General features: G+C 43.6%; 1 protein-coding gene across 3 annotated transcripts in view; it reads right to left on the bottom strand.

Annotated features, from left to right (window-relative positions):
* Positions 1-19466, bottom strand: part of rgs3a (regulator of G protein signaling 3a) — a 164709-nt gene that overhangs the window by 109602 nt on the left and 35641 nt on the right. For all 3 annotated transcript variants that reach the window (XM_015942701.3, XM_054744384.2, XM_054744383.2), the window contains 3 exons: positions 14442-14785; positions 10896-10973; positions 5126-5237 (listed from right to left, as the gene is read on the bottom strand). In XM_015942701.3, coding sequence (XP_015798187.3) covers positions 5126-5237; positions 10896-10973; positions 14442-14785 — 534 coding nt within the window. The remainder of the gene's footprint in view (positions 1-5125; positions 5238-10895; positions 10974-14441; positions 14786-19466) is intronic.

Genomic DNA, 19466 nt, shown 5'->3' with positions numbered 1-19466 from the left:
TGCGCACACACACACACACACACATTCAATCAACGTGTGTGTGTGTGTGTGTGTGTGTGTGTGTGTGTGTGTGTGTGTGTGTGTGTGTGTGTGTGTGTGTGTGTGTGTGTGTGTGTGTGTGTGTGTGTGTTTGTGTGCGCGCGCATTGTGAAGGCAGGGAGGGGGTGGTGTGCACAAAATGACTGGGACAATTATTGCATTAACATGAAGGAACCTGTAAATATTGGTGGGAACAAATATGTAAAAGGGGAGTTAAACAAGCAAACTGTGCTTCAGAAAAGTGAAGAAACGAATGAAAACAGGGCGCACAGGGAGACAGTATTAAGGCAAGCCATTTTTATATTTAATCAATAATTTTACCTCTCGGTAATCTATGTTTTAAATAACAATGATTTAATTTACCTTAGTACTAATTGTATTCTCATTAGTCAAAATTGCAAATGACGACATCAACAGCTACGTTGTTAGTAGTAGTTGTCGTCGTCTTACTCCGCTTATCCGGGTCCAGGTTGCGGGGGCAGCATCCCAACTAGGGAGCTCCAGACTGTCCTCTCCCTGGCCTTCTCCACCAGCTCGTCCGGCAGGACCCCAAGGCGTTCCCGGACTAGATTGGAGATGTAACCTCTCCAATGTGTCCTGCCGGCAGGACATGCCCGAAACACCTCCCCGGGGAGGCGTCCCGGAGGCATTCTTACCAGACGCCCAAACCATCTCAACTGGCTCCTTTCGATCCGGAGGAGCAGCGGTTCTACTCCGAGTCCCTCCCGAATGTCCGAGCTCCTCACCCTATCTCTAAGGCTGAGCCCGGCCACCCTATGGAGGAAACTCATTTTGGCCGCTTGTATCCGCGATCTCGTTCTTTCGGTTATTACCCAAAGCTCATGACCATAGGTGAGGATTGGGACGTAGATCGACCGGTAAATCGAGAGCCTGGCTTTCTGGCTCAGCTCCCTCTTCACCACGACAGATCGGCTCAGCGTCCGCATCACTGCAGACGCTGAACCAATCTGCCTGTCGATCTCCCGATCCCTCCTACCCTCACTCGTGAACAAGACCCCGAGATACTTGAACTCCTCCACTTGAGGTAGGACCTCTCCCCCGACCCAGAGTTTGGCAAGCCACCCTTTTCCGGTCGAGAACCATGGTCTCAGATTTGGAGGTGCTGATCCTCATCCCAGCCGCTTCACACTCGGCCGCGAACCTACCCAGCAAGAGCTGAAGGTCAGAGCTGGATGAAGCTAGGAGGACCACATCATCCACAAAAAGCAGAGACGAGATTCTCCTGCCACCAAACTCGACACACTCCACACCACGGCTGCACCTAGAAATTCTGTCCATAAATGTAATGAACAGAACCGGTGACAAAGGACAGCCCTGGTGGAGTCCAACCCTCACCGGGAACAGGTCCGACTTACTACCGGCTATGTGGACCAAACTCACGCTCCTCTGGTAAAGGGACTGAATGGCCCTTAACAGAAAGCCACCCACCCCATACTCCTGGAGCGTCCCCCGCAGGGTGCCCCTGGGGACACGGTCATAAGCCTTCTCCAAATCCACAAAACACATGTGGATTGGTTGGGCAAACTCCCATGCCCCCTCCATCACCCTTGCAAGGGTATAGAGCTGGTCCACAGTTCCACGGCCAGGACGAAAACCACATTGCTCCTCCTCAATCTGAGACTCAACTATCGATCGGACCCTCCTCTCCAGTACCTTGGAGTAGACCTTTCCAGGGAGGCTGAGGAGTGTGATCCCCCTATAGTTGGAACACACCCTCAGGCCACCCTTCTTAAAGATGGGGACCACCACCCCGGTCTGCCCCTCCACAGGAGCTGCCCCCGATGACCACGCAATGTTGCAGAGACGTGTCAACCACGACAGCCCTACAACATCCATAGCCTTAAGATACCCAGGATGAACCTCATCCGCCCCCGGGGCTCCGCCGCTGTGTAGTTGTTTGACTACCTCAGCAACTTCTGCCCCCGAGATTGGACAGTCCATCCCCAGGTCCCCTGGCTATGTTGTTAGTAGTAGAAATTATAATTAAGGATATCCATAATAACAACTGCATGCTGCATGGTGGTGCAGTTGTTAGCACCGTTGCCTCGCAGCACGAAGGTTGCAGGTTCGAAACTCGGCTGTGGCACTTCTGCGTGGAGTTGCGTGTTCTCCCCATGCATGCGTGGGTTTCCTCCGGGTACTCCGGTTTCCCCCACAGATCACAACATGCCCTATAGGTTATAAATTGTAAGTAGCTTTGGATAAAAGCGTCTGCCAAATAAATAAACATAAACAACTGAGTAGAAATTAAGTTTAAGAAATCTCAGAATCCTTGAAAACCATGAAGTTCTAGATATCTATAATGTTATTGTTCCTAGTGGAAATTAACATTCCAGATATTCAGAAGAACATTCTTACTGAATGACTGTTTAAGATTCATTCTAGGCAGCAAGAATCTTTCAGTTATAAAAATGTTTGTGATGTTTTAGATACTATGGAACATAGCAATAATGTCAGTTACTTTGATATGTAACCAATAATTTTACACGGTGTTAACTGAGTTACTAACTCAATTACATTTTGAAAAAGTAATCTGTAACTATTACTAATTACGGTGTACTTAATTTAAGATGCCCAACACAGTTCGGAGCAGTCTCAACTCAGTCAATATAAAAGCTGCTTCTGTTCAACCTCACCAGCAGAGGTCAGTGTTGCAGAGCCATTAAAAATCAGAAACTGCTTTATGGATGTTTAAGGGCTCTTTTATATTAATGTTTTAGGGCAACATTTTAATTACATCTAACCTCCGTGGTAATCCTCTTAGGCAAAAGTATGTTTGATTGGTGTCGACATTTTAGCGAAGGAGGTGCCCAGAAAATTGGATTCATGTGCAAAAGTATAGTAAATAATTCTCTGTGCTTCCCTGGAGCCAAGTTTTCTTTTGAGAGGTCTTCATGCTTTTTGTAATTAGTTTGCTGGATTTTATTTGAATATTTGCTGCTTTTAATGATTTAAAACGAATTTTTTAGTCCCTTTCTTGCATGTGACTGTGTCCAAGCCACCTGGCGTAAGAACAAAAAGCTTCATAAACAAACATGTTTTTAACAATAGCCCTTTGCACTAGTGTAAATGCGGTGAAATAATCATTTTGGTCTGTTTGTTTTAAAGACAATGTTTTAATTTGTAAGGCCGTGCTGGTTTTAGTGTGCCTCTCATTGTTTCCCACGCTCCTCAGCTGAGTATTGGGGTAATAGGAACACAGGAAAGCCCCTTTACTGAACTCGTCCTGTGTGACTACATGCACATAAAACATACACATACACACACACACACACACGACAAACACACCCTCACTGAAACAAACACAGTCCCCCGGCGCCTCCTTCCTGAGTGACGTTGCCAAAGTGAACTAACAATGACGAGCAGCAGGGTGGAGGTGAATATCTGTGTCTGTGTGTGTGTCCCGTCATGAAACAGACACGCAAACCCTTCTGAATCCCTCCACCCTGCTGATTATTGCCTGGCTGGTGCAGGATGGAGGTCAGGGGTGACCCAGAGGAGGTCAACAGTAACTGCAGAGTACACCTCTCCTGGAAAAGCTCACTGTTTGTTTTTATTCACCACTGGTCCATTTAGCTACAGAGTAAACATTGTTTCGTAGTTGTAATCAATATACCCATTCAATATTTCATATTGCAGTTGACCTTCTTTAGTCATGGGGCATGACCCTTTACTCTCTCTCTCCAGATATAACTTTATATGTTACATGTAGAAAACAAAAATCATGATTTCTAATCAGGAACGTTTCATCAAAATGCTGATCAATGATTTTATTTTCATCCGGTTGTGGAAAAACAGTAAAACTATTACTAAAAGTATTTGAATTTAGATTTTTATTTAACTATTCGAACAGCCTCAGTTTGGGGCAAGGAAAATAACATCTGCCGCTACTGATGGCTTATCCCAAAAAAGCCAAGACCAGTGTGGATTCCTACCATCTTAAAGCTGCGCAGCATCCAAAACATCATAGAGGTTAACTGAAACTTCTCTTTATAAATTGTCACACTGCCATCAGTTTTAATTAATGCTGTTATTTCTGCAGAAATATCACAAAATCCTGCCAGACCTGACCCCTGGATGCACCTGAAACACCACGTTGCTGCTGCTGCAGACATTTACATTCAGAAATCACCACAGATATGCCAAATTTAAAAATAAACGTTTGCACGAACCTCAATGAATTTTTAAAGACCAGTGCAGTTTTAAGATGGCAGCACAACACTTTTATCTTGGCTGTGCTCGGACTAGCTATATTAGCGCACTAGTCTTGTCAGACAATGCGTAAGATAGCTATTATTTATAACTTTTACACAGAAATACATGTCAAAGTCTCTGAAATATCCTGTTAATGTATCTAGTGCTCGACTGTGACTGAACTTCACATGCGTGAGACCAAGGTTCCAGTCTTTCAGACAGCGTTATCCCACCTGCAGCAGAATAGGTTAGGGTAGATTAAATGGCAGTTTGAGGTCATACTGGAACTTGCGTAGGAGATGTTCTCAAAAACCACAAGTAAAGCCAACAAGTGGGGGAAAAAATCTAATGAGCTTGTCACATCAACAATCACTGATCTACTAACTAATAATCACTTCACAGGAACATCAGCTCAGAAAATTTACTTCTAAACAACTCACCCCCCACCTAAACCTGCAGTCCACGTTCATGCATCACAAAGTTCAAAACTCCTGAACTCCTGGCCTTTAGCCCATCACGCATCTGCACCCTGCCCTCCTCCTCCTCAAAGATGTTTACAGCATGTTGTATTTATTTGGTTTTCTTGGGCACTGTGCAGCTCCGAGGGGCCAAGCTATTCACTCCGTGCTGCAGGAGACGGTCGTTTATACCAAGGTTAAAAAAAAGAGACAAAGCAACAGGAATTGGGTAAGGTTCCCTAAATATCCTGATTACTGTGTTTATTTCTGTTGGTGCAGTTTGTGTTTCCTTTTCTTATCTAGTGTAGAGAAGCAGAAGGTCAAACAGAGTTTCACACACAGCCGTGATAGTTAAGAGATATTTAGTGAGTGCTTATTTAAATGGTGTCCTAATGTCGACACGTTCTACATACCGTCCTGCAGTCGCAGGTGTCGGAGGTACAGCGGGCTCTGGAGGACATTGCACCTGCCTGGCTCGTTTTCTCTGGTAATGAGCATCAAGTCGTTGTAGACAAACGCTGTGATCTAAACAGAAAGGAGGGGGAGAGAGATTAAAAATTGATTAACAGGAAGTTTGAAAGAAAAGGGCGAAAGGCAGCAGATGGTTGACGGTGGTGAGCTGGGAGATGGACGTGATGATTTTTGTGCATCACAAGCACTGAATGTGGTTCACACCTTAAACTAACACATCTGCAGTCCAAATACATGGAAGTGCGTCATCTGAGACCATGGTAGTTTGCCATTTCCTGACAGTTTTGGCCTAATATGATTTAAACAAAGAATAACTTCTGATTAATTTCTGCAGCCTCATTCTGCCATTTCCTGCTTTTCACTTTGCTAATCCTAATTTTATTGTCTCAGAGTGTCCACTGTGGGAGGTTAGAAAAGGTTTAAGGGAGAGAAAATATAAACAAGCACCAGAAAATTACAAATGGGTGAATGATGAAAATACTTGTAATCACAGAGACCTTTGCCTTTGAGAAAGCAGGGAGGGTAGCTGTAGCCTGGTTGTGGTTAAGTATGAATGAACGTGTGTGTGTGTGTGTGTGTGTGTGTGTGTGTGTGTGTGTGTGTGTGTGTGTGTGTGTGTGTGTGTGTGTGTGTGTGTGTGAGTGAGTGTGTGTGTGTGTGTGTGTGTGTGTGTGTGTGTGTGTGTGTGTGTGTGTGTGTGTGTGTGTGTGTGTGTGTGTGTGTGTGTGTGTGTGTGTGTGTGTGTGTGTGTGTGTGTGTGTGTGTGCAGGTTTGAGGACAGTGCAAGTCAAAAGAAAAGGTTTTCACAAAGAAATATGTGTGCGGCACATATTTTACAACACAAGTACACAAAATTTTCTATCTAAGATATTAATTTCTCCTTAAAATTCCGCAATATTCCCTAAACTTGTAATGATACTCCAAAGTGGATTGAAATGAAGGCAACTAGACTTCCTTGTAATGATACAATAACAAGAAATTCTTCCAGCTGATGGTTTATAGAATATTTAAAATACTATAAAAACAAAAATCACAGATGAATATACATAACCCAGATCGTTGTTTCATGGTGAGATAACTCACTTGTTTGGACACTTAAAAAAAACTCCGATTGTGACCTTTATACATACATAAGTAAAGATGGTCAAACATGTCCTCAGTTTCATTCCATCCATAATTCTCCTTTACACAAATTCTTTATTTGTACAACAGAATAATGGACTTCTAGTTTGCAAAGTGAGTGAATCAAGAAAAAAAGCAGGGAATTGTACACACTCTGCTTCTACTTTACCTTCATATTCCCATTTTAATCAAGTTCCTTATATGGGAAACTGTATTGGCCTCAACTGTATTGGCTCAGAGGCACCTGTGGCTGACCCTTTCTAATGTCCCCGACAGGGACAGGGCTAACTACCTGGACGAGCCTGTTTCACCCAGTGGTCTGTTTGGTCAGCCCCTCGACGCTATTCAGATGAAGTTCGAGGCCCAGCGGAAATAGACTGAGGCGCTACGCTCCATCATCCCCAGGCGGGAAGGGTGGCGCATGGCACCTGGGTCTGACAGGAAGAACCTGACCTCTCCTCCACCTCAGAGGACAGCCCCTCCAGTGTCAGCGAAGGGCTCGGTCCCAGCTTGGACCCCGTCTTTCCCTCCTTGCCACTCCGCTTGGAGTAAAGGCCCTCCTGGGGACTCACAGAAACGCTCTGTGAACCGCAAGAAGAAACCTTAGTCGTCCTGATCCCGGGACCCACATTGTTCAGGTTTTGGACCCTGTTGGGCTACAAAAACCCAGTTTTCCATGGTTGAAACGGACCGGTTCAGCTATGGTTCAACCCCACAGTCCAAAAAGACTTTGTTTACTGCCCCCAGGGGGCGAGAGTTGTACTGTTTACATAAACATGCACACAAATGTAATAAAGACTGCTATTTGCACTCGACAATGTGTGGATGCAATGTGTGTCAACAATGCTTCTCAAATTGGCCCCATAAAGCTGCGTCAACCCGCTCTGCTGGTGAACGACAGCTCAATTTTCACATGAAATCCTGTCTGCAATCGACCTCTGTGGGAGCGGGAAAAGCTGCTGTTCTCCCGCTCTGCTGGAGAACAGCAGTTTTCCTCCGGTGGCAGACATGATGTTCAGAAAGCCTCCCGTTCCGCCAAAGGGCAGCAGCTCCCCCACCAGGGCGCTGAGCGGTTGCCTCGTGGTGAAACTTCACCTCTGACGAGCATGCACAGTGTCCCCCTGGGTCGAGCACACGGTTGCCATGGTTTACCGACTGCAGTTCCTGGTCAAACCACCCGTATTTATCTCTGCTGTGCAGACGTGTAAATACCGACGCTGCGGTCGTGTTACGGGAGGAAATTCAGACTCTATTCGAGCGGTCCCTGTCGCAGACACAAACAAAGGTTGGTACAGCGGCTACTTTGTTGTCCCGGAAAAGGGGCGCGGACTTCGCCCTATTTTGGATTTGCGTGTGTTAAACAAGTATCTGCGCATGTACAGGTTCAAAATGCTAACACTCAAACAGCTACTGGATACAGTCAGTCCCGGAGATTGGTTTACTATGATCAATCTCACAGATGCTTATTTCCATGTGGGAATCCATCCCAATCACAGGCGGTTCCTGCGCTTTGCTTTCGAAGGGAAGGCCTACGAGTACATGGTTCTGCCTTTTGGGTTAGCTTTAGCGCCCCGCACCTGTTCGAAAAGTGTGGAAGCCGCACTAGCCCCCCTCAGGGAGGAGGGCATCCGGATCCTCGCTTACCTAGATGACTGGGCTCTAGTAGCGAGTTCCCGAACACAGGCAGAAGCTCACACTGCACGGGTACTTTCCCACGTTCAAGCCCTGGGGTTTTCTGTGAACTACAGAAAGAGATCTCTAGTTCTGAGTCAGAGTTTCTCCTTCCTCAGGCTGGAAATTTGCTCTCGGTCAAGCAGAGCGCGTCTCTCGGACCAGAGAATACTGCTACACAGTTGCTTAGCGCGCTTTCAGCTGGGAGCCAGACTGGCACTCCGCGCAGCTCTACAGCTGCTGGGGATGATGGCTTCCTCCATAGCAGTGGTGCCTCAGACTGTTAAAAATGTGACATTTCCAGCGTTGGGTCCGCTCTCATCATCTCCATCCTTCAAGTCATCTCTGCCAGAGGTTGACGGTCACCAGAGCCTGCATGGTAGCTCTCCTCCCATGGAGAGAACCAGGGCTGTTCTGCCAGGGTTCCCCTATCGGGAGGGTGTCAGAACGCATAGTGGTGACCACAGATGCTTCCCTCAGAGGCTGGGGGCTCTGTGTGGGGGTTTAGCGGTGAGGGGGGTATGGTCCTCGACCCAGTCAAGGTTCCATATCAACTTTCTGGAACTGTTAGCTGTGTTTCTGGCCCTGAAACACTTCAGTCATCACCTGAGAGGACAACATGTGCTGGTGCACACAGACAACACAACTGTGGTGTCATATGTAAACAGACAGGGAGGAACACGCTCTCTTCCTCCACTGAATCTGACCCACACATTGCTGCACTGGTGCAATCTGAATCTCCTGTCTCTCAAAGCAGCTTATGTCCCCGAGTACCTCATCCACGGGGCAGACTTGCTCTCCAGGGGCGGACCTCTGTCAAAGGAATGGAGGCCCCACCCCGAGGTGGTGTCCCAGATTTGGCTGAGGTTCAGCAGGGCAGTAGTGGATCTGTTTGCATCAAGCGCAAACACACACTGTCCCCTGTACTTTTCCCTGATCGATCAGACTACTCCAATGGGATCGGATGCTCTGGCGCACCCTTGGGCCAACATTCTCCTCCACGCTTTTCTGCCGGTGGAACTGATTCCAGCAGTACTGAAGAGAGTGCGCAAGTCGAGCACATCTCTGATTTTGGTGGCCCCTCAGTGGCCCACAAAGTCTTGGTACCCGGAGATCATCAGTCTGATGATAGCCCCCCTATGGAAGCTCCCCATCAGACAGGACCTTATGTCACAGGCACAAGGGGAAGTGCTGCACCCTCGCCCGCATCTGTGGGAGCTGCAGGCCTACCTACTGAAAGGTCCAACCTGTTAGCTAAAGGTCTTCCCCCGGCTGTGGTGAATACTATTCAGAGCTCAAGAGCATGCTCCACTAGGGGTTTATATGCCTATAAGTGGAAGGCTTTTGAAGTGTGGTGTCTGAGCAGGTCAGCAGTTCCCTCACAGAGCTCCATTGTGAACATTCTGTCATTTCTACAGGATCTGCTGGACAAGGGCTTGTCATTCTCCACTTTAAAGGTCTACCTGGCAGCCATTTCGGTTTGCCATGAATCTTTTAATGGAGTTTCTCCTAGCGCTCACCCTTTAGCCGTTCGGTTCATGAAAGGGGTTTGCAGACTGAGACCCGTAATTAGATTGTCTATCCCTTCTTGGGACCTTGCTTTGGTGCTGGAGGCTCTGTGTGGTCCCCCATTTGAGCCTACTGAATCGATCAGTATGAAGCTTCTGTCTTATAAGACAGCTCTGCTCTTAGCCCTTGTATCGGCTAAAAGGGTGGGAGACCTTCATGCTCTTTCAGTTCACCCTTCCTGTCTGAAAATGTCATCAGATGGAGCTAGGGTCACTCTACATCCGAATGCTGCGTATTTGCCTAAGGTCATCCCGCTCAACTAAGGTTCCTTGACCATAGAGCTTTCGGGCTTCAGTAGTCTTTCCTTTGCCTCTGAGGAGCAGAGGAGACTGCATTGTCTGTGCCCGGTTCGTGCTCTGCAGGCTTATATAAATTGAACTCAGAGTATCAGAAAAACAGACCAACTGTTTGCGTGTTTTGCCAAACCCTCCATGGGTAAAGCTTTGTCGAAGCAAAGACTTTCTCATTGGATTGTGGAGGTCATTTCCCTGTGTTACAGCATCACTGGCTCCCAGGTGCCCCTAGGGGTCAAGGCACACTCTACTAGAGGTGTGGCTGCTTCTTGGGCGCTGTTTAAAGGTGTTTCAGTTGGTGACATTTGCTCAGCTGCAAGCTGGGCTACACCCCACACCTTTGTGAGGTTTTACCGCTTGGATGTTTTGGCCCCTTTGGTGGCCCCTGCGGTTCTCTCTGCTGGATCTGACTTGCCATCTTAGGTTGCAATCTCAGGCCAGGTTTGATAGTTGCTCATGGGGTGTTTCGATAAGTCCCATAGTACCTTCATTGTACCGAGTGAATCGACTGAAAGGGAAGGTTAGGTTATGCATATAACCACTGTTCCCTGAAGGAGAGGAATGAGGTACAATGCAGGGCTGTCCCATTCGCAGCCCAGCTGGGTGAAGAGCAGCTATCGAACAGAGGAATGACAGTGACACGGTAGCTTATAAGTGGAGGGCGAGGCCTTGTCACTTTCATTTGTCTTACAGGCGTGATTAAATGTGTCTTTAGCCAGGCCACACGAGGGCATGATGTCCCATAGTACCTTCGTTGTACCTCGTTCCTCTCCTTCAGGGAACAGTGGTTATATGCATAACCTAATGATTTAATGTGGCTCCGTGGCCAAATTTGATAAATAAGAAGGATTTGTAAGGTGTTGTTTACTTTTCACATGAGCTTCATATAATAACTAAATGTGAAAACTTTTGATAAAAAATGAAAGCAGGAATTATTTTCAGATCACAGACGGAGATTCCTTTTAAAGACTGAGAACTCATTCATTACAGTTATGGTAACATACTGAGCTAAATATGAACACACTGAACAACATTCTTATACGTTGATGTGTCTCACCTTCAGAGAGTGGTGCTTGCTCTCGTGCAGGATCATTTCCTCGGATATGATAAGATTTCGGCTGCACAGGTCAAGAGGCTAAACAGAAAAATAAACAAATTTTACAAGTAGTTCTGATTCTCAGGCATTATGAAAATATTTAAGGTTATTCCATTATCATTATCCATCAACACTGGAACAGGTTTAATTATTTGTAAGTGATCAGTAAGATGTTTACACTACCAAATCCATTCTGAGTCCTGATCCCAACAACAAAATACAGATCTTTTTTACAGTGGAAAACACTGAGACAAAAAGCTACTGCAAAGTGAGATGTGATGTTGAGAAAGGCGAACACTGACACAGAAAGTGAAGTCGTGCCACTACGTGGGAGGAGGGGACTTCCTGTTACGTCCAGAGTATGATAAAGTCGTCGTCGTCTTCCTACGCTTATCCGGGTCCGGGTCGCGGGGGCAGCATCCCAACTAGGGAGCTCCAGACCGTCCTCTCCTCGGCCTTCTCCACCAGCTCCTCCGGCAGGACCCCAAGGCGTTCCCGGACCAGATTGGAGATGTAACCTCTCCAACGTGTCCTGGGTCGACCCGGGGGCCTCCTGCCGGCAGGACATTCCCGAAACACCTCCCTGGGGAGGCGTCCAGGAGGCATCCTGACCAGATGCCCAAACCAGTGTGATAAAGTACTGATTCAAAACGTCTGTGTAATTTTTACACAATGAACTAGAATTAGTGTTTTCTATAGGATTTTGCATCATTTAAGTAGTAGATTTAATTAAAACTGGAGAAGATATCAACTGATGGAGCAATTATTAGAAAATGGAAGAAATACAATATCGCTGACAATCTCCCTCAACCTGGGGCTCCATGCAAGATGTCACCTCATGTGGTTAAAATTATCTTGAGAAAGGTGAGCCCAGAACAATACAAGGGGAACTAGCCAATGACCTGAAGAGAACTGGGACCACAGTATCAAAGGTTACTACTAGTTACATACTACGTTGTGTAGCGTCATGAATGTCCTGTTTTTGACCTAAAGGTCATGATCTACTGTGTCTGCTCGAGCAGAGACATAAAGTCTCTGACAGCCTAATATACATGAGATAGTGGCCAAGGTCTTTCATGCACTCTGCACATCTGAACTGCTTCACCTCTGTCAAGACGAATAACTCTTTTGATGAACACATAACGAACAACTTTGTTATTACCAATAACAATGTGAGGCCAATGTTCAATCAATCTGTGAAATGACAATGTTATTACTTGATATTATAATCCTGTGATCAGTAGTATTTTACAAGTTATTATAATCTTGGACATTTTCACTAGACACTAATGACACGTAATGCTAAAGCCACATGACACATTTCCTTTTGTCTGACCAAATCAGAACCTTCGTTTCTGACGCGAGGCGTTGTTTTCTGTGGTGTTTGTATAAACCCTCTTTTGCATGTCAAATTCTGATTCGCCAGTAAACCAAAATATGACAATTATAAAAACTATTCCATGCCACCTTTTCTTTAGTTCAAAGCATTCTAGAGAAATCCCGGACAGGCCATCTGGACTTCCTCTTCAGCCATAAAGAACCTCAGACAAGCTGGATAAAATCCGTTGCAAGTTACAACTGACTGCAACGGTTCATTCAGAATAAAAGCTGAACCTCACGACCCCTTCAGGGTCTCGGAGACACCAGTGATAACCTGTCGTGACCTGGAAGCATTCCAAGACTAGTTTGGTTGGTACCGCTGCTTTTCTACTGGCTTCGGTACCAAGGAAGGTCCTTGAGGACCTCGGCATTCTGGATCTAACGGAGGCTTCCCCTGGGGTACGTAGACCGACAGATGGCGTTTCATGTGTGTTATAAATCTCCTACTAAAGTTTCGAGCGAAACATTCACCCACGCTCAGAACTAACTGCTTCTCCGGATCCGCTGGTTCTGAATAACATTACACACACACACCATCGTTCATTTCACGTCTCACTCCACCTTAGTTCCATGAGTACACAGAGTGTTTAAGTTAGTCTGGTTCAAATTGTGTAGAAATAAATGTCTTAACTATTTTGAACCTGACTCTCTCTCTTTCCTTGGAGTTAATACAAAGTGTCGCTTAATCCCTGCAATAAAAAGTTCCGATCTTCTGGTTAAAATAGTCAAAGATCCATCAGATTGATATTTCATATTTCTATGGAATCTCACATTTTATGGTTCATACGTAAGATGTAAACAACCCATTCTTTACATATGTCATGGATTAAAATCCTGCAGTGCTCGAAAGGTCCCTCTGCTAAAATCAGCACATCTCCAGGCTCGTCTAAAGTTTGCCAGAGACCATCTGGATGATCCAGAGGAGGGCTGGGAGAATGTCATGTGGTCAGATGAGGCAAAAATAAAACTCTTTGGTATAAATGCCACTCGTTGTGTTTGGATGGGGAAGAATGCTGAGTTACATCCCAAGAATATCATAACCACTGGGAAGGATGGGGGTGGAAACATTATGCTTTGGGGCTGTTTTTATGCAAAACGGATACAATAGATTAATATTAAAGCTGTTACAGCAAATTTGGAAACTAATTAACATAAAACATTTGTTCATGTCTCTTAACAACATTCTAGCATAGTATAGCTTTACAGATATTGTGGGGATTAAAAAAAATAAAGTTGTTCTCCCCTATTTTTCTAAAAACTTCAGCAAAGCAACCATCGCAATCATCTATTGGCGGTCTCTCCAAACCGCCACACTTCCCTGGGTCCTCCGCTCAATATGCGCTCTTGTATTTAACAACGGAAAACCACTGAAAATGAAATGTGGCTGGATCTTCCAGCATGACGATCCCAAACACACCACCCAGGCAACAATGGAGTGCCTACACAAAATGCATTTAGTTTCTGTAGTGGCCCAGCCAGTCTCCAGACCTCAATCCAATAGCGAATTTGGGGAGGAAGTTTAAAATCTGTGTTGGCCAGCGAGAGCCCCAAAACATCACCACTCTGGAAAAGACCAGCATAGAAGAATAGGCCAAAATACCAGCTATAGCGTGTTCAAAACTGGTGGAGACCAATAGGAAAACTTTTACCTGTCATTGCCAACCAAGGTTACATAAAAAAGTATTAAGGTGAACTTTGTTATTGACCAAATACTTGCTTTTCCATCCTTGTACAAATAAATTCTTCAAAAATCCTACAATGTGATTTCCTGAATTTTCTACATGCTGTCTCTCACAGTGGATGTGTACTTTGAAATGAAAATTACAAACCTCTTTCATTTTTTAAGTGGAATAAATAGCAGATTTGGTAGCTGCCAAATACTGGGTGGCTGCCCCACTATATGTATTACTTCTACTCCGATATTCAGTCACTCAGAACTTTCTAAATCTTCCATTTCTTGTTTAATTTGTGTCAAAAACTAAGGTGTAGATTCAGTTCATGAGCATTTCAGTACAAGCATTTATGACTAGATCAGAAACAAAAAATACAAGTGAAGTTATGAGATTACTACTACAATATAACAGTTTATGAAATGTATTCAATATGCTGTAGGTCCAAACACCTTACCTGAACAAATATGGGGAAGATGAGAATCTTAGGTGCAACTTTGACATATCCATAATTGGCATGTGGAGTGTGTGAACGGACAATGGTGCAGTTCTGATAGTTGGCAAAGTTGGCATTGTGCTGTTGGTAGTTGGGTACACCAGCATTGGCGGAAGTGGACGACCCCTTAGATGTCTTAGAGTTGTTAGATCGACGTAGGAATCCTGTACGGCTGGAGAAGCCTCCACTGCTACCACCACCACCACTGACACCCCCAGATGAACCACCACCACCAGCACTGCCACCGCTCTGAGACGGCGGACCAGAAGTCTGTTGCGTTGGGTACAACCTGCTGTAACCTGCAGCTGTAAAACAAACAAAAGGAAGACACAAATTACTGCCACTGCATTTTAAATGTCATTTAAACTCAGCCTGAAGAAATAACTCGTTTTCAAATGGAAAAGACTCTTTTCCTGCTGTAGACAGCTTGTTGAATGACCTCAAAGATTAATTCGAATTGACCAGACAAGCTATTAGCTAATCCCATTGGAATCAGTTAAAAAGTGTTTCAACACATTTTTTATCTCAAAAGTTCATGAAAAAGTGTTTTTTTAAACCTCTACATTACCATTAATTTTATATTTCTTGGTGTTCATGATGATTCTTGGTGATTGTTGAGTGCTACTAAAGCTATTTCTGCAAGCAAAAACCAATGTATTCTAAGTAAACTGTAAATTTCAAATGCAACAAAGCTAGAACAATGTTACATCATATCTGCTTCTCGGTTGAGGGAGATAGAATGTGGAACGAATCAGATAAGGAACTAAACTGCACAACGCTCCTTCAGTTAAAGTCTTCAAAGATTCATTCAAAGATTCAAAGTCATTTATTGTCATTTCTACCACATGTGCAGGACATACAGAGAAACGAAATTGAGTTTCAGCACACAATTCAAAGATCAGACATACATGGGTAAGACACATGACAAGAATTGGTGACTGCGGTCATTCGCGCTACCTTAATAGATAGATGAAAAGGGTGTAACATGAGGATAAGTGGGGGTAGGTAAAAAAAGAAGGCATAGCAGAGTTAGCCCCAGCGGGGAGTAACTCTATTATACAAAAAAAAAAAAACTCCTTTAAACATGGAAGCACAAACAGCACAGACACAACATCAGAGTCCGATGGGGAGGCGGGGATGGGCGGGATCCTGAAGCCTCCAATGTCTTATCGTTGAAGAAGAAATCAATTAGTCTACACATAAGATTCCATAGAAGTAATGACATAAAGGCACATTATGTAAGAAAATAATGAGAATTTTACACTGAGAAAATCCCCAAAGCATCTAATGTTTTTAATGTATGTCATTTTAGAAGGTTAAACTGAAACATATTTCATATCCAGCTGGCTGTTTTTTTCCTTTCAAGACAAAGGAAGGAGGGATGTAACTACTGTTTACCATCACTGAGTATAGGGTTGCCGCGTCTCCTGCGAGCTAATACTGCAGCGCCGACAATTGTAATTTGATGAAGGCAGGCAGAAAGCACCAGAGTTGTTTAAAGTTGTTGCAGTAACCAAATTTTACCACAGGATGTCATTTTTACTTCTTTTCTACATAATGCACCTTTAAAGAAATTGTTTATTTACATTCGGTCTCATTATTTAATAACATTATTTGCCTATAGGGGTCTGTAATTGCAAGTATTTGGTGGTGGTACAATACAATAAGTAATCACAGTGCTGGGGAGACAATACGAAATATTGTGACCCTAAAAGCCAGAGGATATTTGCAGTTTTTAAGATTTAATTGGAAAAGTCAAGCCAGACGATTCAAAGACATATCTAGTGTTTTCGTGAGATCTTGTTGTTACATTCGAATAAAGGCAGTAAAGACTGCTGCCACCTAGCACTCAGAGATTGAATTGCACCACGCACACAAAATACAGTAATTGTTCACATATAAATTCTTCATAAAACTAACACATTCTCACACCCAAAGCAACTAAAACTGATGAAGGGTGACCAAGCGTTTATTTCCGATTCGTTGGGAGCCCAACGCGTCGGGAGGCGATGCGTTGTGCCAGAGCGTCTCTTTTCCGAGGTAAAATCCTCGACATAAATATATGGACAATGGGTTTCCATATACCACCCTATTACATTTAAATGTCATGGTTAAACAGTACATGTTAAAATCTAAGCTCAGCTCGGCAGTGACCTAAAATACATAAATATAATTTTACTTACCGAAAAAAAATGAAGTGAAGACTCCTTGGACGCTCTATTAGTGCAATTAATGCCACAGCAAGTCATTTTTTCCAACAATTGCACAAATAATATCCAAACAAGAATACACACACACAGAGACTCAAAATCCCGGAGCAATTTCCAAGCCAGGCCGAGGCTCTACTAAGGCCTTTCCACGGAGCTAGCTCTGTGGTCACGTGGGTTGGATGCTCATTAATTATACATCCTAACCTTAACCCACTTTGTTTCTTGTTGTATCGTTCCTCTCAAACACGGTTAACGGGAAATTTCAAACAAGAAACTGGGTTACGGTTAGGATGGGGGTGAGGGGATGGTTAAATCGCTCGAGGTTAGAGGTTAAATGTCGGTGAAATGTCCATTTTACCATGGGCGTCGGAAAGAGACACTCTGGCACAGCACATCGCCTCCCGACGCATTGGGGCCATCGACATATATATATATATATATATATATATATATATATATATACTGGACAATTCCTGTCCATAGGCTTGTATTATAAGTTTTTAATCCGAAATGGGAGGTGGCCACCACCGCCATTTTTATTATGTCACACGTCTCGTCACACCCAGACAATTCCATAAAAGGGAAAAGAGGTGGAGCTGAGGGTGGGGCTGTAAGGCTGGGATCAAATGACGACACCCGTCGAACTGACGCGATGTAGCTACAAGCTAACCCAAAGCTAAAGCGGGGGTGGGAGCTAAGCTAATGGAGGTAGCTACCTAGCAACAACCGGAGCTAACTGTGCACAACACCGGAGCTTCTGAGTCAGAAATGCACCGGGCTGACCACTGGGGAGAATCGGGTTTCCATCCGAGGGCTCCACAAGCCGGCAGCCGCGCAGCAGACAGGCGCGGCAATCAAAGGTGCGCCGAGCTGCTGCTGACGGGAGGGGACATACGGATCGTCGGAACCCAGCTCCACCAGCATGTCATATTTCTATTCATTTTCAAAAATGCAGCGTTATGCTAAATGCACTGGGTTTACCCTTTTTAATTTAAATTTCATGGTTAAACAGTATGTTAAAATCTATGCTCAGCTAGCGCAATAGCATCAGTGACCTAAAATACATGAATATAACTTTACTTACGGAAGAAAATGAAGTGGAGACTCCTTGGACGCTCTATTAGTGCAATTAATAGGCCAGCAAGTCATTTTGTCCAACAATTGCACAAATAATATCAAAAAAAGAATGCACAAACGGCACAACTAATGGTCTATGTTGAAAGACAGAAAATGGCGGAACAGTTTTAAGGCGAGGTCGAGGCTCAGGCTGAGGCCTTTCCACGGAGCTAGCTCTGTGGTCACGTGGGTCTGATGCTCATTAATTATTCAGAATTTTAGGCTTTTAATACACTTAAACAGAAGAGTGGCAAAAAAAATTCACCTCCCTCAGAGCTTTCAGGAGTGTAAACTAGATCTGTTAAACCTAAAACATGTTTTGGAACCAGGCTGTAAACATGTTTATTTCTGCTGTGAAATTGGTATTTTTAACATGGGAGTCAATGAGGATTTGCTCGCTTCTGACACCAGCCCCTAGTGGATGAGGGTGGAACTGCAATTTTTGTCACTTCCTGTTTTACTTCATATCCAGACCAAAATTATGGGGGCTTGGTTGGGGCTCCCAACGCATCGGAAAGAAACACTTTGTCACCCTTCACGAGTTTTAGCCGCTTTGGGTGTGAGACGGTGTTGATAAAACAATACATTGATTTTAAAATTAGATTCAGTATCATAACATAAAATGTCATGATATTTTAGTATATCAATATTTTCTTTTATCTCTAGTGCTTACTATACTATAGATTATCATCACATCCATTATATTTATAACAAACTGTCTGAATATTAACAAGTAAAAAATATAGCATTATTTCAATGTATCAATATTTTCTTACATCCTTATTTGCCTATTTAGTGTATTTCATAGTCTTTCTTTAGTTTCTTCATTGTATTGTTTTTTTGTACATGTTGTCTATGAGAACAGTCTGTTGTCTTTATGTCTAACTATTTTATCTTATTTAGATGTTGTTTGTTTTTATCTTACCATGTTGTTCTTTGGTTTAAAGCTAACTATGTGTTTGTTGCTGCTGCCTCTTGGCCAGATCGTTGTTGTAAATGAGAATGAGATCTCAATCGACTCATCTGGTTGAATAAAGGTTCAATAAACAAAATAAATATTTATTTTACCTTTGTACTTGTTTCACTTTTTTATCCTGATTGTTGTATAATATTGTTTTAATGAATGTGCTTTGTCATGTTTTATAGCAACAACTTGTGTAATTTTCAGGCATACATTTGTTATACTATCCATAACTTAGCTTTGATTAGTTTAGAAAACCCTACCTTTTATGCTAATCTTTTCTTACAGTAAATTGTAAATCAATTAATTTAAATGTATTTCATTGATTTTGTTATTCTTGATACCTACAAGTAATCTGGGGTAGGCAATAGCATGAATAAGAACAAGCTTCAGTCTATTCCAATTTTACTGAAGGCACCTGTATGAATCTCTTGTTGCTGTAAATGTACAAGTGTTTAAAATATGTGGAACTGTAGACCAAAGTCTAATTTTATTGACTCATAAACATGTTTTGTAAAATGTATAAGGGTTTCTAGAAAAAAAGTGTGCTTGTACAAAAATCTATCAACAACAAATAAGGTATTCATCATTTATAACCATGTTACAACAACACAATTCAAAAAATCCTTTTAATGAGAAATGTAGGAGGGAAGTGAGAAATGCACAGAAATACAAAATTAGATTTAACAACGCAAACAT

This window comes from Nothobranchius furzeri, chromosome 6 (genome assembly GCF_043380555.1).
Source record: "Nothobranchius furzeri strain GRZ-AD chromosome 6, NfurGRZ-RIMD1, whole genome shotgun sequence".
Lineage (NCBI taxonomy): Eukaryota > Metazoa > Chordata > Actinopteri > Cyprinodontiformes > Nothobranchiidae > Nothobranchius > Nothobranchius furzeri.
Note: the sequence above shows the minus strand (reverse complement) of the source record. Positions and strands in the feature narration are given on the sequence as shown.